This window comes from Staurois parvus, unplaced genomic scaffold (assembly GCF_062004578.1).
Source record: "Staurois parvus isolate SC_StPar_1 unplaced genomic scaffold, SC_StPar_1.0 ptg000282l, whole genome shotgun sequence".
NCBI lineage: Eukaryota > Metazoa > Chordata > Amphibia > Anura > Ranidae > Staurois > Staurois parvus.
The window spans coordinates 13,376,661-13,401,949 of NW_028318078.1; the positions used below are offsets into that span (position 1 = coordinate 13,376,661).

General features: G+C 41.6%; 1 protein-coding gene across 1 annotated transcript in view; it reads right to left on the bottom strand.

Annotated features, from left to right (window-relative positions):
* Positions 1-25,289, bottom strand: part of SFMBT1 (Scm like with four mbt domains 1) — a 177,287-nt gene that overhangs the window by 79,771 nt on the left and 72,227 nt on the right. Inside the window, exon 4 of the mRNA XM_089681958.1 lies at positions 10,125-10,365. Coding sequence (XP_089538084.1) covers positions 10,125-10,365 — 241 coding nt within the window. The remainder of the gene's footprint in view (positions 1-10,124; positions 10,366-25,289) is intronic.

Sequence of the window (25,289 nt, forward strand, 5' to 3'; positions counted from 1 at the left end):
TGCCCCGAAACTTCTGGAAGCAGCGTTACGTCAGCTCTCTTCTGCGTGTGTGTGGACATTGGACTGTAAGCTCACTGAAGGGTCCTTTAAGCTGCCACTGATGACTTTTCCATCTAAAAGAATTTAATGCAGATCAAAATGCTTCAGTACTTTTTTGTCACTCCCTTAAACAAGTATGCACATCTAGATCCTTCACTCCAATGACACCTGCCATATGCTTATTCTTGTTCAGTAAATCAAGTACTGAAGCAAGTGACAGCCAAACAACCAGTATTTTCAGAAGTCAGCAATAGCTACCTACATGTTCCTCCCATTACTTTAAAGTTGAACTCCAGGAAAATAAGAAATGCCAACTCATGTTGTATGTTCAGTAAAATAAATAAAGGATGATTTATAAATCAGTGGTATAGCCGTACCTCAGACATACCACTTGACCATTAAAAAATAAATACATTTATAAAGCACAGCAATAAGCTGTGAAAAGGTTTAGTGGGATAGGATACAAAAATATAGATATATCTGAAGATATACAAAAACTTGGCAACCATGGGTTGAGCATTCCTCCCACCTTCAACTTTTATGAATCCCTTTAGAGCTTGAGCCTCTGTGTGGCATTTCCTTCAATGGACACCGTGGCTTTGACAGCCCCTGGGACCCTCTCTGCCCCCATTCCTGGCCCTCTTAATCACAGATCTCTCTGCTGCATTAAACAGAGAGCTAGGGCCATTCCCAGCTCGCATTTAATAACTGTTCCATGGTGTGTACACCCCAGCAGAGTATGATGGGGAGGCGATAACAATATTCTCTAAATGTTATAAATCAGCCCCTAAGTGTAGTTTTAAAAGCAGTTAATGTAAGTACCTCAATTTGAAAAGTATCAGCTTCCTTGCAATTCACTGTATGCAGAACTAAGATGTCAAGCAGTGGTCAAGCGCAAACAAGGAACACGCATGCTGACATGAAGGGAGAGCAGAGCGACAGATCAGTCTGCTACTCCTTCACTGTCTAGATACAGTGGGGAAAATAATTATTTGATCCCCTGAAGATTTTACAAGTTTGCCCACTTACAAAGAAATGAAGGGTCTATAATTTGTATCATAGGTGTATTTTAAATAATAGAGACAGAATATCAACCACAAATCCAGAAAAAACACATGGCACAAATATTATAAATTGAGTTGCAGTTTAGTGAGTAAAATACGTATTTGATCCCCAAGCAAAACATGACTTTGTATTTGGTAGAGAATCCCTTGTTGGCAAGCACAGAGGTAAGACATTTCTTGTAGTTGGTTACCAGGTTTGCACACATCTCAGGAGGGATTTTGGTCCACTCTTCTTTGCAGATTTTCTCTAAATCCTTAAGGTTTCTTGGCTGTCGCTTGGCAACTTGAAGGTTCAGCTCCCTCCATAAAATTTTCTATAAGATTAAGGTCTGGAGATTGGCTAGGCCAGTCCATGACCTTAATGTACTTCTTTAGCCACTCCTTTGTTGCCTTGGTGGTATGTTTTGGGTCACTGTCATGCTGGAAGACCCATCCACAACCCATCTTCAGTGTTCTGGCTGAGGGGAGAAGGTTCTCATCCAAGATTTTACAATATATAGCCCCATCCATTGGCCCCTCAAGGCGGCAAAGTTGGCCTGTACTTTTAGCAAGGAAACAGACCCAAAGCATAATGTTTCCACCTCTGTGCTTGAATGTAGGAATGGTGTTCATGTCATAGTCAACATTTTTTTTCCCCTCCAAACACGGCGAGTTGAGTTAATGCCAAAGAGGTCAATTTTGGTCTCATCTGACCACAGCACTTTCTCACAATCTTTCTCTGATTCATTTAGATGTTCATTGGCAAACTTCAGATGGGCCTGTATATAGGCCTTCTTGAGGAGGGTGACCTTGCGGGCGCTGCAGAATTTCAATCCATGGCGGCATATTGTGTTACTAACGGTTTGTTTGGTGACTGGTCTCAACTGCCTTGAGATCTTTCAAAAGTTCCTCCCGTGTAGTTCTGGGCTGATCCCTCACTTTTATCATGATCATCCTTACCCCATGACGAGAAATCTTTCATGGAGCTCCAGACCGAGGGCACTTGATGGTTATTTTGTATTTCTTCCATTTGCGAATAATCACTCCAACAATTGTCTCCTTCTCAGCAAGCTTCTTGCTGATGGTCTTGTAGCCCCACAGAGGAGTTTGTAAGGGCCCTTGAGGGTTGTTCCTCTATTGAATCGTTTGTGAGAGAGGCTGAAGTTATTACTTCTTGTCCAACAGCTAGAGCGTACCCCAGTTGGTTGACAGGGAAGGGGAAGAGACAAGCTGCGTTAAGGGACTGGAAGGAGTTAATTAAGTTGAAAATTAAATTCTAACAAAGAATAAACTAAACAAGACAGGTGCAATAGCTTTTTCACTACATAAGAAAAGAATGAAGTGATGTGTTCTTAAGAATAATCTTCTCAACCTGTTTGCAAATCCACAAACATAGGAGCTACTAAAGTAAAGTGCAGATTTGTTAGTCGCAGCGCTCCAAAACTGATATCCATCTTGTCGCTCTCTCTACTTAACCATTTGCCCTCCAGAGGATTTACCCCCCTTCCTGACCAGGCCATTTTTTGCGCTACGGTGCTGTGTTACTTTAAATGACAATTGCGTGGTCATGCAACATTGTACATAAATGAAGCTTATGTTCTTTTTTTCCCCACAAATAGAGCTTTCTTTTAGTGGTATTTGATCACCTGTGCATTTTGATTTTTTTGCGCTATAAACAAAAAAAAATAAAATTTTGAAAAAACAGTATTTTTGACTTTTTGCTATAAAACATGTTCAGTAAAAAAATTTAAAAAAATTAAATTTCTGCATAAATTTAGGCCAAAATGTATTCTGCTACCTGTCTTTGCTAAAAACAAATACCAATACGTGTATATGAATTAGTTTACGTAAAGTTATAGCGCCTACAAATGGTGGTATTTATACTGGAATTTTTATTTATTTATTTTTTTTACTAGTAATGGCGGCGATCAGCTACTTATTGCGGGACTGCGCCAGGCATTCTGACACTGGCTTGGAACTAACTGCCACTGACATCCCCAGTGACACTAATACAGTGATCAGTGCTAATATAAAGCACTGTCACTGTACTAATGACACTGGGCAGGAAGGATTAACATTTGCAGCTATCAAAGGGTTAACATTGTGCTGTGTTTTTTACATAGTGTGCTGTATGTTTTACTATGTAAACAAGCTGCTTTGTATTGCTCTGCACAAAGTAGCCTGTTCGTGCTGACAGGGGAGAGATCTGTGTTGTTTACACACAGACCTCTCCCCTGTCAGCTTTGCCAATGATCACCGAGTCTCGGCTGACAAATGGCATCCGGGACCCAGTGATTGACATGCCGAGGAGCCAATAGCAGCGTGGGTAGGGAGCGGGCGCCCCCTACTTGGAAATGAAAATCACGTATATATACACAAGTGATTTTGCACATCCCTACCACCCTGTAGCAGTACTTCTGCTATAGGCAGGTCGGGAAGCAGTTAATGACTGGAAACAGAAGAACAGATGTGAAGCCTGGCTGTTAACTAAGGGCCCTTACAGTTGTGGCTTATCTACCTGTAGGTATTGTCAATGTCACAGGAGAACTATGGAGGTTCTTTCATGTGTCTCAGGTAAAAAAAAGAAAATCCCCTTAATTTATAAATTGTGGTACATATGGTGTTTATGTAATTTTCTGTTCATTCTACAATGTGCAACATGAGGGATATACTATACATTATCTCTGCACTAGGATTGGTGAGCACTGCTGCAGTAGTCAGGGTACATCTTTGTCAAAAATGTATGATGTGACTTGGCACTAAAGGACATTCACATTAGTAATAAGACTTAGTTTTCACTTCACGGTATCGAAACAATGCTCCCAAATACAAAAGGAAATGTAGATGGCTGTTAAAGAGGCCCAGTGGATTTTTTATCTACAGCTGAGAACTCCACTGTGCCTCAATTACAGGTGGGATATACATTTATTTTTAAATGGGCTATAGTTGTAAATAGTATGTGTTTAAAAAGGTTGTTTATTTACCTGGCAGCCCTATAATTATTTTAGTAAATATAAACTGCTAAATACTTTTTCTCATCAGCAGTTAGACCAGTCTTGTGACTTCTATCAGTGTCCAGCCAAGCACTGGTTAAAGCTTGTAGGAGGAGTTTTCATTTTGCTCTAGGAGAATTCATAGTCCCGACCTCTGTCTGGATAGTGCTTTTTGCCCTCTGCTGATCACATGCACTCTCCCAAGAAGAACAAAAATCTCTCTAGCAATACACACCAAACTGAGCATGTGCAGAGTAACTCCACAGGATATATGTTATCAGGAGATAAAAGAGGGATCAAACAGCGTTTTTACACAATGCAGAGGATTAACCCCTTAGGTTCCACAGTGATAACAAGTATAAAAGCATGCTTTACTGCATATACAGACTGATTTTACTGTTGTGGGTTTAGTGCATGAAAAGTTCCAGGTATAACTTCCCACGTGAGGATCCTGTGTGATCCCGATAAGCATGCGTGGAGAACTGATCCAAGTGGCAGATAATCCGAAGTAAATTGCGCACTCACCAGAAGTGCGTGTAAACACGCATTTGAGATATAACCTATCTCAACAGGTATAACTCGGGTCAACCGCCTCCCATGTCAGGATCCAGTACACTTCCCAGTCACATCTGCATGGAGTACTCAGGGGTCCTTGATGTGTATCACCATTTGGGGTCACCTTTAAAGCAGACTCTGCGGATGGCCCTCATGTAGAGGGACCAATAAAGGAGACCACATAGTGTGATCTCCTTTATTGGTCCCTCTACATGAGGGCCATCCGCAGAGTCTGCTTTAAAGGTGACCCCAAATGGTGATACACATCAAGGACCCGAGTACTCCATGCAGATGTGACTGGGAAGTGTACTGGATCCTGACATGGGAGGCGGTTGACCCGAGTTATACCTGTTGAGATAGGGTATATCTCAAATGAGTGTTTACACGCACTTCTGGTGAGTGCGCAATTTACTTACTTCGGATTATCTGCCACTTGGATCAGTTCTCCACGCATGCTTATCGGGATCACACAGTCCTCACGTGGGCAGTTATACCTGGGACTTTTTATGCACTAAACTCACCAATTGGTGACATCACTATCTTCACAATATTTATACACATTGGATGATATTCATGTTTTGATCTAGATTTGCTTGTAACACTTGTCATTATACGATTTATATGACATTGAATTGTATATTTTTCATGCTGCACATTTTACTTTAATGCTGCACCTTCTTATTGATATACATTATTTATGAGACATACCTTTATACTTTGTTTTAGCACTGCACCTTCATATTGAGATTTATATTGCAAGGTTTTTTTGGTTGCCTTTTTGGTGTTTCAGCGGCTATTTTCCTCTTAGATAGTGCTCGCATATTTATTCTTTACCTATGCAAGAACATAGCCACCCTCTCTTGCTTGATCCTGAGATGGAGTAGGGACCATGAGATTTCTACTGTGCATAGGACGTGCACATGACTGCAACTACAACTACCATAGATTGCTCTTTCCAAACAAACAGAAGTTTGAGGAGTGTAAAGGAATGGGTAAAACTCCAAAATGGAGTCACAGAAAGCAATAAAAACCTGACAGGTGTTCTAATCCCGCTCTACTTTAATGTAAAACTTTAAAAAAGTTTTGCCTTTAGTTATACTTTATTTGCTGTAAAATCAGGTCTCCAGGTTGGCTGTGCTGTCTAGCATGGCGGTCTAAAACTCAAGAATGAATAGATATACAATTCCTTTAGCATGTCTTATGCATTTTATCTGTGTATTGAATCATTTCCTTGAATTGCAACCTTAAGGCTGGCACTGATTTGCACACAACTCCTGGTCTACTTTCAGACCTATTTCTACCTTGATTTTTAAAAGTCTTAATAGATTTAGGCTTCATTCAAAAGGGCGCTGACATCCACAGTCTGTGAATAAAAGCCTTATTTATGTGGCCTCAGCTGTCAGGTGCTGCATGCAGACAGCCCATTCATATCTGTGGGGATGCTGCGGCTGCTTCATACTGCCGCTCATCCCAATCGGACAGCTGTGTAGGTGCTGGTGAGCTGCCCCAAAGGCAGACTGTGTTCGGAGCCACTCACAACCATGGTTGCTGAACTGGGAGGAGTGGTTGTGTCCGGTGCAGCAGCTGTGTCCCCAAGAGACATGAATTGACTGCCGGCACACAGCATATGTCAGCTAAGGCCGCATAAATAAGGTGCTCAATCAGGGACTACAGGTGTCAGCGTCCATCTGCATGAGGCCTAATACCCACTAGTAGAACATGGATATAACAGTTGAAAAAAAACCCACAAACAAACTAAAATCACACAAACACAGAATTATAAGACATGACATTTGTATTTTATTATTTGGTTTAATGTTTGTATTATTACTTAACTAAAAGGTGCTTAACTGCCTGTTTAAAGAACATGTCAACTCAAATTTCCACATTCATGATATGTGGCTGCTGTATCATGTAATTGTATGAAAAAGTACCCTGTTCTCTTTTTATTGCTTCTTTTGTGTGAAATCCCTGGTGTTCCTGCCAGCCCCTCTGCTTTCCTATTCAAAACTGACCACACTATAGCAGAAAATAGTGTGGTCAGTTCTCTAGCTGTGCTGGGAACTCAGCCTGCTCACCTCCATTGATCAGACCTAGTGCTGACATGGCACCCCCTGCACAGCCATGCACTGGGAAGACCAGAATGTTGCCATTTCAATTCCCCCAGCTCTCCTTATGCAGCTGAAAACAGAGTGTATGTGTGTTTATACTGTTTTTTCTATATATACACAAATGTTTTGCCTTTCAATTCTATTTTAAAACTGAATGGGTTGTTTTACAAGGTGAGGGTTTACATACACTTTAAAGCGGCATTAACGCCCAAACCAAAAATTTTATATATTGTAGCTTACCAATCATTACATGTGGTAGCTGCATTAGTTTTTTTTTACCTCTTAACAGTTAGGTTTTTAACCTCTGTTTTAACCCAGTGATTTGTCCAGTAACACACTCTAGCATATTTACATACACTAACAAACTGAAATAAAACTCCAGCTAACACTTAGAAGCAGTTTTATCAACAGTTTTTATTTTCTTTTGGGATAAAGATGTTACACAAATATATAAAAGCTGCTTATTGTAAGCACCCCTGTCAAGGTTAAATGAAATTGCTTGTCTCAACCCTCTAACTGCAACATCTGCAAGACAGTTTGTTCTATTGAAAAACAACAGACTTACTGGCCAGATCACCAAGTGAAAATAAAAGTAAAAAAGTCTAAAAAGAAAAAGCAGCTATCACATCCTAAGAATTGGCAATTTAATGAATGTTTGTTTTTGAGTTTAATACCGCTATAAGAGTACATGAAGATTTTTTTTTTTGTCTTGATGCCCTGTGAACCAAATCCAATGTTGGTGAAAGATATTGGGAAACTGGATGAGAAGATTATTTTTAGCTAATCACATGTTTATATGTTATATCCTATACAAGAAAAACAACTGCGTTGCAATGGTATGGCATGGGCAACAATAAAGATTTCCTCCAGTTTTTATATGAATGCACACATCTCTGCTCCATTAAAATAATATTTTAGTCTCTAATCATTGTTATCTAGATATAAGAAGGTGTAACTAGCAGGTTATCTGTTTATGAGCTGTGCCAGTTCAAAAAAAAAAAAAAAAAAAAAGGACTGTGTTTCTCTCCTTGCCTTGGGCACTGTGTGGTTACAACACAGCTGACTCAAGGGAATATGTCTGCAGACAGCAAGCTACTTGCCAAGCAATAACTGCATTGTTCAGATGTTATTACTTGGGGTCACAATATACTGTAACTCATTTCACACTTTCATTAGCAGGCACTAGAAAGAACTTATGCCAATCACATTTCTGGGACAAACCTCAAAACAAAAAAAAAAGGCAAGATGTTCTCTTGACGCAAGATAAAACACTGACCTCCCCTCAACAAACTTGCAGTTAGCTGCATTTTTATATGTACTTTACAGATGTCCATGGATGGTTTGGTTTTGAGGGGAGAAGCATGAAGGTTACCTTGTGCTTCTGAGCCGTGCAAGTACTCATTTTTGCAGGCAGGTTTTGTCAGACACAGGAAACTAGAAAGTCTTCCACTACACAGAAAGACTGCCCATTCATTAGCCAAAAGGAGAATGCAAAAGATCTCAGTGGTCAATATACAGACAGGTGTTCCACTGTACAATAGAAATGTCAGCCTTTCTATGGCAAGCCTAAGGGCCCATAGATGAGCTTTTGCTTGTGTGGATGCCATCAGTTTGAGATGTTTCTAGGATCATTCAGAATTGATAGGAGCACATAACTTGCGCCTGACTGAATTCTGTGTTTTGCGTTTCCATAGACTTATGGCAATGCATAAACCTGTCTGAAGCATACAAAAAGCAGTAGATACAGGTAACACCACAACATCATAGAAGTCATATACAGTGGCAAGAAAAAGGATAAGCCTGATCATTACAGAACAGACTGAGTTCCCAGCACAGCCAGAAAACTGACCATGATGTGGACAGTTTTTCATAGGAAAGCAGAGGGCCTGGCAGGAACACCAGGGACTTCAAACAAAGGAAGCAATACAAAATGGACAGGACACTTTTTCATACAAGTACATGATACAGTAGGCACATATCAGGAATATGAAATGCTGGGTTTACACATTCTTTAATAGCTGGTTGAACCTCCTTTGGCAGCAATGACTTCAAGCAAATGCTTTCTGTAACTCTGATCAGGCCTGCACAATGTTCAAGAGGAATATTTGCCATTCCTCTTTATAAAACTACTTCAGCTCAGACACATATGTAGGATGTCTGGTGTGAACTGCATAGCATCTCTATGGTGTTAAGGTCTGGGCTCTGACTGGGTTACTCTAAAAGGCACATTTTCTTAAGCCAGTCTTTGGTAGATTTACTTCAATGCTTAGGGTCACTGTCCTGCTGTATCACCCAACTTCTACTAAGCTTCAGCTGGCAGACAGCCACCTTGATATTATCCTGTAGGATATTTTGGTGGACTTGGGAAGTTATTTTCCCCTTGATGATGGCAATTGGTCCAGGCCCTGAGGCTCGGAGATGCTTTGAAATGACCTCAAGAGATAACTAATATCACAACGCTTCAGTCCTTGTTAGGCTTTTGAATTGGTTCCACAACTTCTCCTTCAAAACACTTTTATAAAAGTACAGTATTTGTTTGTTTTTTTTTTTCTAAATGACTTTACAATTACTTCAAGGAATTAAAGAAGAATGCTTAGGATTCAAAAATCCTGGAGCGCTCTGCAAGGTACTGTATGTGACAATGAACTTATGCACTTTATGCTTGACATTTAGCGAATTTAGATTAGAATCAGGTGTACAGTTCATACATACACAAGCTTTTTCAAGAAATGTAACAGCAAAACATGTAAAGTGTATAGTAATATATAAAAAGCAACCAGGGTTAAAGCCTTCGTACGTTTTTACTGTTATGCAGTCAGGCTGCATATACAGTAATGAATATTAGCACCATGGCATATGTACTCCCTCTTCCGCTGCCTTTGAAGTATAAGAGGGAGTAGTGGGGGCAGTAAAAATGTGTCTCAGCCATGCATTTTATACCACCAGCCAAATACAAGTGTAAATGAGTGCTAACATATCCCCCTTTAACACTGCTCTAAACATCAGCTCTGCTGAGGGAGCAAGAGGGATGTTATTTATTTAGAGCAGTGTTCAGTAGGGTATGTTTGACCCCAGGAAAGCTGGGTGTGTGGCAGCAGCAGCAGTTCGATTCGCAAAGCACAGGATTTTTTTTAACCCTTGCTACCGCACTTAACTGATAAAAATACATAAATAAATGAAAGGCATATTTATTAACAATCTTACCTGCAACACATTAATAAATGGGGAGGGGTCAACTGGGTTTTACTCTAACTTAACTCTGTTACTATTTGCTGCACATCATTGGTACTCCTTTCCTGTTTTAACCAATTAACATCCAATAATCGTCAGTCTGAATAACATTGTATTAAAGCAAGTTCCACAAAGAAAAGAAAATATCTTACGGTCTGGTGGTTTGAGGATCATTTTGTTCTGCTCAGCCCAGCCAATGGAATGAAGGTCAGAGGTCACAATGTCGCACCAGAAGTCCGCAGAACGATCTTCCCCGCAACCATCATACCGGAGCAGCAGAAGTTTGCCACAGGTAGTGATGATAGTAGCAACCCAGTAAGACTGTGGCTGTGTTCCAAGAGGCACCTCTAATTTCATTCCTGGGGACAAGCCAGTCTCCACTGAAGTGTCCACCTGTGCAGTTCCAAAAGAGGAAAACAATGTACATAATTCAATACTATAAAAATTATTGTAGTGTAACAACAGCAGCTGCAGAAACTAAATAAAGATAACAATATACATCTCTCTCAACAATGCAATTTAACAAAGAGGCAAACATAAAGCAACACAGGTATTCACCATAATAATGGTGTGGGCAACATTACCACCAATATCAAATATAAATATTTTCAGGTGTTTATTCTATATAGTTGCTGATTCACTGGCCCGAACAAGTTTCAAGCATGCCTTTCACATTTAGTCATTTGGAATATCTTTCCTTTTACAATAATTTTTCACAAATCTGTAAATCGTTCACCCTCTAAAGTATATTTGTATGGCAGACAGTGCAAGCAACATGCTGCAAAAACAGTTCTGTGGAAAAACGAATTAACCACTTCAAGTCCGGACACTTTTACCCCCTGCCTGTCCATGCCAATTTGCAGCTTTCAACGCTGTCACACTTTGAATGACAATTGCGCGGTCATGCAACACTGTACCCATATCAATTTTTTAGCATTTTTTTGAGATAGATAAAACTTTAATTTTGGTGGTATTTATTCACCACTGGGATTTTTATTTTTTTTGCTATATAAATGTAAAAGTCCAACAATTTTGAAAAAAAATGTTTTTCTTATAAAATTTTGCAAATAAATAATCTTTCTTCATAAACCTTGGCCAAAATTTATCCAATTATCTTTTTAGAAAAAAAAAACCCCAAATTAGTTTATAACCAAAAATTATAATTTTTCTAAAAATGTTTTTACATTTTTATTTTATTTTTTTTATATTGTTTATGTGTTTGTTTTTTTTAGAAACTGTCACCATAGTGACACTGTACTACTTGTAAGGGGTCATGAAGATTTTTTTTTTTTTATACAGATTGCTTTTACACCCATAAAAGGTGTTAAAGCAATCATTTCTCCATCTCTCTGGCTGCATTCTTGCAGCCATTGAGAAATACTGTGTGAGTTTTGATTGGTCACAGCTTGTCACATGGTACAAGGTTGTTGTGAATAGCCTTGTACCATGTGACCTTTGTGATCATTCACAGATTTCACAAGTAGTAAGCAATGATGTCAATGACATCTTGCTTGCTACTGTGCATGTGATCACTGATTGCCCAATCAATGATCACATGATTAGGACCTCACACAGAGGGAGCGTGCACAAGCAGGGGGTGGGATGGGCCGGATGGGAAGTGGTTAAGAACAACCCACGTGAAGTGTAAATTGTTTTCCAGGGTGTACAGTGCCTTGAAAAAGTATTCATACCCCTGAAATTTTCAACATTTTGTCATGTTACAACAAAAAACGTAAATATATTTTATTGGGATTTTATGTGATAGACCAACACAAAGTGGCACATACAATATTGCAAATAGGACAGTGCTACAGATAATAAAATCAACCTGTGCGCGGTCCTGAATGAATGAAAGAAAAACAATCTGCTGCCGCTATGTCCTCATATGATCACACCACATATCTAACGTACAATATAGTAAAAAGGACAGCGCTACAGATAATAGATAATATACTGGAAGTACGGAAGAGTTAATATAACAACGCGTAAGGATGCATAGTGGAGTGAGCAAACTGAAAACGGTACTTCTTATGGCTTTCTTTCAATGACTTTCTTCTTGCCACTCTTCCATAAAGGCCAGATTTCTGGAGTGCACAATAGTTGTCCTGTGGACAGATTCTACCGCCTGAGGCGTAGATCTCTGCAGCTCCTCCAGAGTTCCCATGAGCCTCTTGGCTGCTTCTCTGATTAATGCTGTCCTTGCCCAGCCTGTCAGTTTAGGTGGAGAGCCATGTCTTGGAAGGTTTGCAGTTGTGTCATACTCTTTCCATTTTTGGATGATGGATTGAACAGTGCTCCGTAAGATGTTCAGAGCTTGTGATATTTCTTTATAACCTAACCCTGCTTTAAACTTCTCCACAACTTTATCCCTGACTTGTTTGGCCTTCATGATGATGTTTGTTTACTAATGTTCTCTAACACGACTCCGAGGGCTTTACAGAACAGCTGTATTTATACTGAGATTGAAATTACACACAGGTGGACTCTATTTACTAATTAGGTGATTTCTGAAGGTTGAATACAAATGCATGCCACACTTTTCAGATATTCATTTGTAAAAAATTTTGAAAACCATTTATCATTTTCCTTCCACTACACAATTATGTGCCACTTTGTTTTGGTCCATCACATAAAATCCCGATAAAATACATTTAATTTTTGGTTACAACATGCCAAAATGTGGAAAATGTCAAGGGGTATGAATACTTTTTCAAGGCACTGTATAACCATCCCTGAAGTCCTCGCGGTCATCAAAACACTTAAGACACAAAACATTCCTGTACCTGATGGCTTCTTGGCTTTGTATTGCAAAAAAACTTCTGACATCTTAGCTCCTCATGGCCAACTTATTCAACCACTTACGCTCTTACGATGACCTACACACATCATCAACAACTGCCCACATAGTTATGATACCAAAACCTGGAAAGGGTTCCCAGGACCCACATAACTTTCACCCTATTTCCTTATTAAACGTTGATATTAAAATCCTTGCCAAAATCCTTGCTATTAGACTAAATTCATTTTTACATAACCTTATCCACAAAGACCAAGTGGGCTTTGTTCCCTTTAGGCAGGCCCCCGATAACACCCATAGAGTAATCCATTTAATGCATCACACAGGTGTCCCTGGCATGGTCCTCAGTCTGGATATACTGTACATAAAGTATTTGATTCCCTTTCCTGGGGGTACATGCATTATGTTCTGAATAAGTGGGGATTCCCAGCAGCTTTATGTCCTGGCTGAGGCCTCTATACCGCATGCCTTCTGCCTCGGTTCGCTATCTTTCTCGGCAATCTTTCTTTTCCAGTTTACAAAGGCACATGGCAGGGGTGTCCTTATACTTTTATGGTACCTTATTAGGTCCAATTCGGACATTAAAGGGGTGAAGGTTGGCCAACAGTCATTCAAAGTCAGCTCGTTCACAGACTTTTTGCTTCGGACTCTGACTCAACCTCATACTACACTTCCTGTCCTTATTTCCATTCTCACACGTTTCTGTACTATTTCTGGCCTAGTAGTAAAGGAAGACAAATCTTCTGCCCTCAATATCTCCCTACCTGAAGTGGAGGTCACTTTATTAAAACAAAACTATAATTTCTCCTCATCCAACGCTCATTTAAACTGTATAGGAATCTGACTCACTAAATCCTATATTCCATTGTTTCGCTCTCTCAAGGCATGCCTTGGTCCCATCACCATCTTTCATGGATAGGCAGAATAAACGCCGTAAAAATGACTATCCTTCAAAAGCTCTTATATTTATTCTGCAACCTCCCTGTTTCTATCCCCTCCTATGCCCTTAAGTCATTCCAGAACTGTGTCCTGAGATATAGTTGGTCAAACAAGAGACCTCGAATCTCTAAACGCACCATGCTCATACACAGGAAACAAAGGGGCCTGGGAGTTCCTAATATTTCTAAGTATTATGTAGAAGCCTAAATCGCATCAATGACCGCCATATACACTGCACAACAGGCTCCTATATGGGTCACTTTGGAATCGACTTCTTGTCTCCCAGTATCCCTTTGCTCGCGTCTGTGGCATCCTAAATCTACGCCAGCAATCACCAGCCCCTTAATGTCTCATTTGTTATGGGTCTGGGACTCTACCAAATACCCCAGTGGCCTAATTTCTCCCCACTTGCCACACTTTCCCCTTCTGGGCAACCCACTTTTTTGCCAGGCCTTATGTCACCTAGTGCCTTTTATTGGTGGATCTCCCACAAACGTCACTGTGTCCATTCCTTCCTCACTGGTCGTTCTACCTACACCTGGGTAGAAATTAGGGATAAATACCAAACCCCCCACACTGAACTTTTCTGATTCCTAAAAATTAAACCCTGGTTATCCTCAGTGCTCTAGATAGAGACCCAACAACTCAATTGTCACTGTTCGAACATATTTGTCATCAGCCGCCTTTTTCCCCTAAACTCATATCCACTCTTTATTCACAGTTGAATTATCTCCAAAACCCTAACACTTATGTTTCCAAGTGGGAAAGAGATCTTAAAAGCACTAAAGACAGGGGCTGCTGATCACAGATTTGGACCACACTGGCTTCCTGTTCAATTAATATCCTCACCATGGAATCAGCCTTAAAAACAGTCATGAGGTGGTACCTGGTTCCATCCCATCTGGCACAACTGCACTTTCTGCCCCCAGTACCTGCTTCAGGGGATGTGCCATTCCGGGAGACGCTCTCCACAATTGGTGGACATGTTCTATGCTCTCCTGGTTCTGGAGAAAAGTCCTTAAACGACTCCACTCATCATTCACCTGTCTCTTCCCAAGGAACCCGTGGCATGTCTTACTACACGTGAAACCTCAGGGCCTTACTAAGTACCAATTTAAACTGGCTACCTAGGTGTTGCTGGAGGAAAAAAAAACCATAGTGAAAACATGGAAACAGCAGTTCATACCGTTCACGGAAGTCAGACGCCGTTTAGATTTTTTTCTTCATCAATGAAAAGCTTTCCAGCATTCTTTTAGATACACATGAGAAATTCCTCAAAATATGGACTCCATGGGTCCAATATGCCCACCCCTCTATGTCACCCGCCAGTCGCACATTGTTATAAACACTAAGGTCCTGAGGCCTAGGTCGGGCGTTCCCGATGTCCCTCTCCCCCTCTCTCTTCTCTAACCTTTCTCTTTTTGTTGTTCTTATTCTAGGCTCTCCCGCAGGGATGATCTGTAAATTGAGATCTGTTCCTATGTTTTCTCCGGTTTTGTCTTTTGAACAGTGAGGTTTGCCACTTCATCCACCTACCCTTGTATTTTGTGATACAGACGTATGGATTTTCTCTAGTTCCTCATATTGTTTCTTTGTCATAATGCAATCAATGTACCTCTGTCATGACAAATGTTTGGTTGTTCATCACACTTTCTATAAGTGACATATTACTGCCCGTGGTCTGCAAGGCCTTGACATTGTTCTCTTACCAGTAACCTATGTATCTTTTACAAATTTATTTAAATAAAAATGTATTGAAAGGAACATCTCCAATAGCTTTCAGGTCTCATTCTTACTATGCATACAATAGGGTATGCCCATGCAAGACCATGTTTACCTGCATGAGGATGCACAGGTGTTTTCTGCATCCCCAGGCAGGCAGTCCCATCAATGTCTATTGGGACATAGTGGCTGCACAGACACAGCTATTGTGTCACAATATGACATCTGTGTGGGTGCAGCTGCAGGTCCCTGAACTCGCACTGACTACGCTTAGGGTCCTGCACCCACATGGATGTCAAATTGGGATACAGTGGCAGTGTCTGTGCAGCCATTGTGTCTTAACAGACATTCATGGGACTGCCTGTGTGACACCTGTGCATCCTCGTCCATGTGGGTAAACGCAGCCCTGCATGGGCATATATTTTTGTATGCCCAAAGTGAATGAATATCAAAAAAGTTAAGACACTTTAATACTGCATTTCTTTTGCCCCAATAGTAGGGTGCCAACTGTAATTGTCAACTTTCTTCAGATTCTGCTATTTTGGAGTCCACCTTCAATAAGTTAAAGCAAACTTGTAGAAAATTCAATGTTATTTTAGGTTACTTATGCAAGCAAAAAAACAACACATCAAAAAACAGTGACAGTTTTGGAATTCTCCTCGTGGCTAAATCAAAAAGCAATGGTGTCGCGCTCTACTATCAATGATGATATATAAACATTCATTAATAAAAATACATATATATATATATATTTTTATTAATGAATGTTTATATATCATTATTGATAGTGGAGCGCAACACCATTGATTTTTTTTTTTTTTTTTTTGACACACTAGAATGAGTATGTGTATAGTGTAGGCAACCCACTCATTTATTTAATAGTTTATTATTTTATACACCAGCTCATTTGATTTATATTTCATTGTATTTATTTTTCATTTATACCAAACACACAGTGATAATTTGTTAACCTGTTTTTTTTATATATATATATTCACTATATTAATTATCACTTATAGTATACACCATAGTAGCTCACAAGAATCACATTTATTCTCCTCGTAGCTAGTCTGCATTTCCCTCATATGGAACCTGTATGATGTGGTGAAAGATGGTTAGAACTGTAGATGCACATAAGCAGTGGACATATCAGACTACTGCAGAGAGGTAGAATCTTCAAGAAAGCAGTGATCTTCAGCTATAGACTACTGGTGGGTGACAGGCTATTTTACAGGTGCTTAAAAGTGTTACTAAAGTCTAATACTTTTTAAAATTAAAATAACAAATGTCATACTTACCTGCTCTGTGCATTGGTACTACACAGAGCAGCACTGATCCTGCTCTTCTTGGGTCCCCCACCAGCGATCTTAGCTTTTCTTCATGTGTCCCCATAGCAATTAGTTTGCTCGGGAGCGAGCAGACACTGTGTGCCTCCATAGCAGTCTGTCTATGGAGCCCCACTCCATAGACTCACACAGCAGGACTTAGACCTGCTCTCCACTTCCTCCTCACTGCATTTGATTGTTTGAAACCTGTATGAAGAGTAAGAGAGAGGAGAACAGATGCAGCCTTGCACAGTGCTGGATTTCGTCACTGCTCTCTTCCCCTTCACAAAGGGAAGGATGGGGCAGAGTAATAGAAAAAAATGATTTTAACGTTAGTAGCACATTAAGCTTCCTCGCAAAATGGTAATGCTTTCAGCGTTAAACAAAAAAAAAAAAAAAAAAACTCCTGCGCTACCTGAATAAAGTAAAAACAAAATAATGTGATAAGGGGATGCTGCTTGCATACAATTGTGTTCCCACAACAAAACCATAAACTGAATAAAATCAATGCTGCGCTGCTAATACAATATAAGATAGATAAAACATGAGAGTAATGAAGTGAAATAAATTATAACTAAATAGGAAACAAAACATAACCATGAAGTGTCCATAAAAGCAAGTCCATAAATGTGAGATTAACAGTAGTGGTTCAGTAATAATTCTTCACAACTTATTGTGCTTCTTCATGTGCTCAGAAACCGACACCATTAGATGAAGTGCCATGAAACATGCAAATGGTGTCACCTCAGTGCTCACAGAACTCTCACCTCAGAGCAATTGAATTGCACTTTGTAATATCAAGTATGCAAACAGTTCTTCACAGACACCTTTTAAAAACATCAAGCCAAACAGGGACTGGTCCCTCTAAGGAGGAGGTTGGAGGTCAGAGATCCGCTGATGAAGTCACGTGGGCATGACGTAACGCATAAGGGCATGGCCTTGTGCAGACATGAATCTAGAGTAACAGCACGGGTGCGCAAAATCACGTATATATACACGAGATTTGATCCTCAAGGGATCAATCATCTGATTTAGGCCAGTGATGGTCGGCCTAAGTCGGATGATCGATCCCTGTCCTATTAGGGATCTTCCTCTACCTGTGTTTACAGTTACACAGGTACAGGAAGTGATGACATCTTCTCTCCCCAGCAAGTGCAGTGTCAGTAGATCACGGCAACTTGATACATTACACACAAAACTTCTGTGTTTGCAGAATCAGGCCCGGCGGGACCGGACGTCTAGCAGCGAGCTCCTGCGCCCCTAGCCCCAATCCGCTGCCATCCACCCTACATTCCTCATACTGAAGCTCCCCCAACACTCCGCACCTTTGACCTTACTACCATCGAAGAAGTCTCCAAGATCCTCTCTGATGCCCGCCTCACCACCTGCCCCCTTGACCCTATCCCCTCACAACTCCTACAACCTCCCTCCCCCTCCATCCTACGCTCCCTCACCCACATCTTCAATCTCTCCCTCTCCTCCGGCACTTTCCCTTCCCCTCTGAAACATGCACACATCACCCCCATACTTAAAAAGCCCTCCCTGGACCCCAATGACCCGAACAACCTCAGACCCATCTCCCTGCTCCCATTTACATCTAAACTCCTCGAGCGCCTAGTCTACGCCCGCCTATGCTCTCACCTCAACGACAACAACCTCCTCGATCCCCTACAGTCCGGCTTCCGTCCCCTACACTCCACCGAAACTGCCTTACTCAAACTCTCCAACGACCTGCTAACCGCCAAAGCTAATGGCCACTATTCAGTGCTCCTACTCCTTGACCTCTCTGCGGCCTTTGACACAGTCGACCACCCCCTCCTCCTCAAAAAACTACACTCCCTCGGCCTCAGAGATTCTGCTCTCTCCTGGCTCTCATCCTACCTGTCACAACGCTCTTTCAGCGTTACCTATAATGCCACCACCTCCCTCTCACTCCCCCTCTCTGTTGGGGTCCCTCAAGGCTCTGTCCTCGGGCCCCTTCTCTTCTCCATCTACACCTCCTCCCTTGGCCAACTCATACACTCTCACGGCTTCAACTACCACCTCTATGCCGACGACACACAAATCTATCTCTCAACCCCCCACCTCACCCCCTCGGTCTCCGCCCGAATCACACACCTGTTGAGCGACATATCAGACTGGATGTCGCTCCACTTCCTTAAACTGAACCTCTCCAAAACCGAGTTTCTTGTCTTCCCTCCAGCCCGGACACCACCCCCCATTGACTTCTCCATCATGTCCAACAACGCCACCATCAAACCCGCCCCGCAGGCCAGAGTACTTGGTGTCATTCTGGACTCCAACCTATCCTTCCAGCCCCAAGTCCACTCTTTAACAAACTCGTGCAGACTCCACCTCCGCAACATCGCCAAAATCCGCACGTTCCTAACTCCAGAAACCACTAAACAGCTCATCCACTCCCTCATCATATCACGACTCGACTACTGCAACTCCCTCCTCACTGGCCTGCCTCGCCGCTGGCTATCCCCGCTTCAGTCCATCCTGAATACGGCTGCCAGACTCATTCACCTTTCCAACCGCTCCGTTTCTGCCACCCCCCTCTGCCAATCCCTCCACTGGCTTCCGATTGCGCAACGGATCAAATTCAAAATCCTAACGCTGACGTACAAAGCTGTCCACCATACTGCCCCGAACTACATCACTGACCTAATATCCAAGTACCGCCCAGCACGCACACTCCGCTCCTCACAAGACCTCCTTCTCTCTAGTTCCCTGGTCTCCTCTTCCCATGCCCGCCTCCAGGACTTCTCCAGGGTGTCACCCATCCTCTGGAACTCCCTGCCCCAACCCATCAGATTATCACCTACTCTCCTCTCCTTTAGGCGCACCCTGAAAACCCATCTCTTCAGGGAAGCCTACCCCGCCCCCTGCTAACTTGCCGACCTCCTCCACTCTTCCTACCACTCCATCCCCCACAGCTATCTCCTCCTGTGCCACCATCCCCTCCCTCCTAGATTGTAAGCTTGAAAGAGCAGGGCCCTCGATCCCCTCATGTTTTGCATTGTATTGGTATTGTTCTGTCACATGTTCTGTCCCCCTTTGTAATGTACAGCGCTGAGCGAACTATTGGCGCTTTATAAATACTGTATAATAATAAATAATAATAATCTGGGTGGCAGCGGACCCTAGCGGGGCCCCTACGACTCTCCGGTCCCTGCTCAACCACCAGGGAAGGCCACCGGACCTTTTTCCCGGAGCTCCGGGAATCGCGGCATACCGCACACCCGAAGCTGCGGCGTCGATTTTTGCCGCGGCCGACCCGGATCGCCGGGCATCGGCCCGGACCGCCGCTCCATCCCCCGCCGACCTGCCTGCCTCCCCAGGGCCCTCCCCATTGGCCCTGGGTCCTCACTGACCACCAGGAACCAGCTCAAACCCACGGCGGACTGCTGCTCCACCACCCAGCCCGCTGACCTGCCCGTCTCCCTAGAGCCCTCCCCACTGGCTCTAGGTCCACCTCAGGCCACCCACTGGCTCACTTCGCCCACGGACGTCGAGCCCTTTTTTACCCCTTTTTGGAAAGTAGACACCCCAAACTATTTTCTGAGAGGCATGTTGAGTCAATAGAAGAATTTATTTTTTTACCACAAGTTTTTGGAAAAATGACAAAAAAAAAAAAAAAAAAAAAAAGAATAAAAAAAAAATAGTTTTTGCTTTTTTTACACAAAGTTGTCAGTTAAATGATTTATAGCTCACACATGCCATGGGTATATGTGGAATTACTCCCCAAAATACATTCTGCTACTTCTCCCGAGTATGGAGATACCACATGAGAGACATTTTGGCAGTCTAGCCAAGTACAGGACCCCAAAATCCAATAAGCACCTTCAGACTTTTAAAGGGCTTTATTTCCTACCTATCACAGTTTCAGAGACCCTGAAATTGCAGGATAGCATCAACCCCCCCAAATAACCCCTTTTTGGAAAGTAGACACCCCAAGGAATTTGATAAGAAGCATGGTGAGTATTTTGCAGATCTTGTTGCCACAAGCTTTTATAAAATGAAGAAAGAAAACAAACATTTTTCTTTTTCTTTTTTTATATTTCAAAACCTTGTGAGAAAAAAAATTAGATCTGAAAAATACTCATCATGCCTCTTTTTAAATTCCTTGGGGTGTCTACTTTCCAAAAAGGGGTCATTTGAAGGGGTTTGGTGCTATCCTGGAATTTTCAGGCCTCCGAAACTGTGATAGGTAGTGAGGAAGTGAATTGAGGAAGTTACGCACCTTCAGGCTTTCAAAGTGGTCATTGCCTCCTGTATGTGGCTAGGCTCCCAAAAAGTCTCATATATGTGGTATCCCCATACTCTGTAGAAGTAGCAGAATGTATTTTGTGGTGTAATTCCACATATACTCATGGCTTGTGTGAGCAATATATAATTTAAGTGACAACTTTGTGTAAGAAAAAAAAAATGTTTTTGTAATTTTCCAAAAACTTGTGGAAAAAAAAATAAACCTTCCATGAACTCAATATGCCTCTCAGCAGATAGCTTAGGGTCTCTACTTTCCGAAAAGGGGTCATTTGAGGGTGTACTGTCCTGGTATTTTAGCACCTCAAGAAACGTGATAGGCAGTCAGAAAATAAAAGCTGTGTAAATTCCATTATCTATACCATAGATTGTAGATGCTATAACTTTCACACAAAGCAATCAATATACATTGATTGGGATTGTTTTTTACCAAAAACATGTAGCAGAATACATTTTGGCAGAATACATTTTGGCCTAAATTTATGACAGTTTGAGTTTCTTTTCAGTCTTTTTTTGTTCATAGCGCGAAAAATAAAAAGCACACAGGTGATCAAATACCACCGAAAGAAAGCTCTATTTGTGTGAAAAAAGGACATAAATTTCATTTGGATGCAGTGTTGCATGACTGCACAATTACCAGTTGAAATAGTGCAGTGTCAAATAGCAAAACAAGGCCTGGTGAGGAAGAGGGGTAAATCCTCAGGAGGGCAAGTGGCTAAAAACATCAAGCCAAACAGGGACCGGTTCCTTTAAGGAGGTTGGAGGTGAGAGATTTCTACCCTTAGTAAAAGGAAACAAAAAGGACACTTTTGATGGTGCAGTATGTAAAAACAAATATATTTTTATTAGGAGGTAATGCACTCACATGTATTAGCTAATAAAGAACGCCATAAAACAAGATTGAGAGTCACCAGATCCAAGCTACTCCTGATCCACGTCTGCACAAGGCCACGCCCTTATATGTTACATCACGCCCACGTGACTTCAGAGGATCTCTAACCTCCAACCTCCATAAGGGACTGGTCCCTGTTTGGCTTAATGTTTTTAAAAGGTGTCTGTACACTTTCATATGGTTGATGATCGGGAGAGTGAAGAACTGTTTGCCTACTTGGTATTACAACGCGCAATTCAATTGCTCTGAGGTGAGAGTTCTGTGAGCACTGAGGTGACACAGTCTGCATGTTTCATGGCACTTCATCTAATGGTGTCGGTTTCTGAGCACATGAAGAAGCACAATAAGTTGTGAAGAATTATTATTGAACCACTACTGTTGATCTCCCATTAATGGACTTGCTTTTATGGACACTTTATGCTTATGTTTTGTTTATTATATAGTTATGCTTTATTTCACTTCATTACTCTCATGTTTTATCTATCTTATATTGTATTAGCAGCGCAGCACTGATTTTATTTATTTTAAAGCTTTCAGCACGTTCTATTTTACTGAACCCCAAAAATACGTAAAAAATAAGAAAGTTTATTTTAAAAATGTTTAATACGTGAAATTACATTAAACATTTTACACTGTCCTGGCCCAAATCTTATACATTCCACACATATCCTGTATAGAGTATAGGTTTACACACATCATTACATTCATTTATTTATCATACATACACAAACTGATTTTCAGCAGTGCTGTCAAGTTTCTGCATTGTTTTCATTTTTAATACCGCTAGTACAAATTTTTAAAAAGGAACACCAAGCAAGCAAGTAATTACACACAGGTCTTTGGTTTAAGCTGCAAATTGGTTTAAGCTGTAACTTTGACTAGCCATGTGATACTCAGACCTCTGCTGGTCAGCATGATTACTCAGTATGGCTTCTTGGTTCAACTCCTAGTTCACTGGACAGAGGTGATGATACCTTTTTACTGTCCAAACAGGAGGCTGGAGGTAGAGGGGTACCACAGCTGAACTGCTGAATAGTGTAGATTATGTACTTAAAACACCCAATCAGATCTGTAATTAAAATGCCAGTTCCTGGAAATAGAAGAGGAGGTATACTCACCTCACTGGTGACCTGTACTGCCTACTTTCTCTCCACCCTGATGCTGCAGCCTCTATCAGACACATTGGCATTCAACACATCCAGGAGTGTCTGATACAGTGAAGGAAATAAGTATTTGATCCCCTGCTGATTTTGAATGATTGCCCACTCACAAAGAAATGATCAGTCTAAAAATCAAATGGTAGGTGTATTGTAACACTGAGAGGCAGAACAACAACACAAAATTCAAAAGAAATGCATGTCTAACAAATTATGCACCAATTTGCATGTTCATGAGGGAAATAAGTATTTGATCCCCTATCATTCAGCAAAATTTCTGGCTACCAGGTGTCTTTCATACAGGTAACAAACTGAGATTAGAAGAAATCTCTTAAAGGGAGTGCTGCTAATCTCATTTTGTTTCCTGTATAAAAGACACCTGTCCACAGGAGCAATCAGTCAGATTCCAAACTCTCCACCATGGCAAAGACCAAAGAGCTGTCCAACGATGTCAGGGACAGGATTCTAGATCTACACAAGGCTGGACTGGTCTACCAAACTATCACCAAGCGGTTTGGTGAGAAGGTGACAATAGTTGGTACAATCATTTGCAAATGGAAGAAACACAAAACAACTGTCAGTCTCCCTAGGTCTAGTGCACCATGCAAGATCTCACCTCTTAGAGTGTCAATGATCCTTAGAACAGTGAGGAATCATCCCAGAACTACACGTGAGGATCTTGTCAATGATCTCCAGGCAGCTGGGACCACAGTCACCAAGAAAACAATTGGTAACACACAACACCGACAAGGATTGAAATCCTGCAGTGCCCACAAGGTCCCTCTGCTCAAGAAAGCACATGTCCAGGCCTGTCTGAAGTTTGCCACTGAACATCTGAATGATGCAGAGGAGGACTGGTTGAAAGTGTTGTGGTCAGATGAGTCCAAAATCAAGCTCTTTGGCATCAACTTGCCATTTTGGAGGAGGAATGCTGCCTATGACCCCAAGAACACCATCCCAACTGTCAAACATGGTGGCGGAAACATTCTGCTTTGGGGGTGTTTTTCTGCTAAGCTGACAGGACAACTGCACCACATCAAAGTGACGATGGACGGGGCAATGTATCATCAAATCTTGGGTGAGAACCTTCTTCCCTCAGCCAGGGCATTGAAATTGGGTCGTGGATGGGTGTTCCAGCATGACAATGACCCAAAACACACAGCCAAGGCAACAAAGGAGTGGCTCAAGAAGAAGCACATTAAGGTCCTGGAGTGGCTTAGCCAGTCTCCAGACCTTAATCCAATTGAAAATCTGTGAAGGGAGCTGAAAGTTCCAGTTGCCAAATGTCAGCTACCAAACCTTAATGACTTGGAGAGGATCTGCCAAGAGGAGTGGGCCAAAATCCCTCCGGAGATGTGTGCAAACCTGGTGGCCAACTACAGGAAACGTCTGACCTCTGATTGCCAACAAGGGATTTGAAACCAAGTACTAAGTCATATTTTGTGAAGGGGATCAAATACTTATTTCCCTCATGAACATGCAAATCAGTGCATAATTTGTTAGACATGCATTTCTTTTGAATTGTTGCTATTCTGTCTCTCATTGTTACAATACACCTACCATTCGATTTTTAGACAATTTCTTCGTGAGTGGGCAAACATTCAAAATCAGCAGGGGTTCAAATACTTATTTCCTTCACTGTATATACAGTCAGGTCCATAAATATTGGGACATCGACACAATTCTAACATTTTTGGCTCTATACACCACCACAATGGATTTGAAATGAAACGAACAAGATGTGCTTTAACTGCAGACTGTCCGCTTTAATTTGAGGGTATTTACATCTAAATCAGGTGAACGGTGTAGGAATTACAACAGTTTGCATATGTGCCTCCCACTTGTTAAGGGACCAAAAGTAATGGGACATAATAATAATCATAAATCAAACTTTCACTTTTTAATACTTGGTTGCAAATCCTTTGCAGTCAATTACAGCCTGAAGTCTGGAACGCATAGACATCACCAGACGCTGGGTTTCATCCCTGGTGATGTTCTGCCAGGCCTCTACTGCAACGGTCTTCAGTTCCTGCTTGTTCTTGGGGCATTTTCCCTTCAGTTTTGTCTTCAGCAAGCGAAATGCATGCTCAATCGGATTCAGGTCAGGTGATTGACTTGGCCATTGCATAACATTCCACTTCTTTCCCTTAAAAAACTCTTTGGTTGCTTTTGCAGTATGCTTTGGGTCATTGTCCATCTGCACTGTGAAGCGGCAT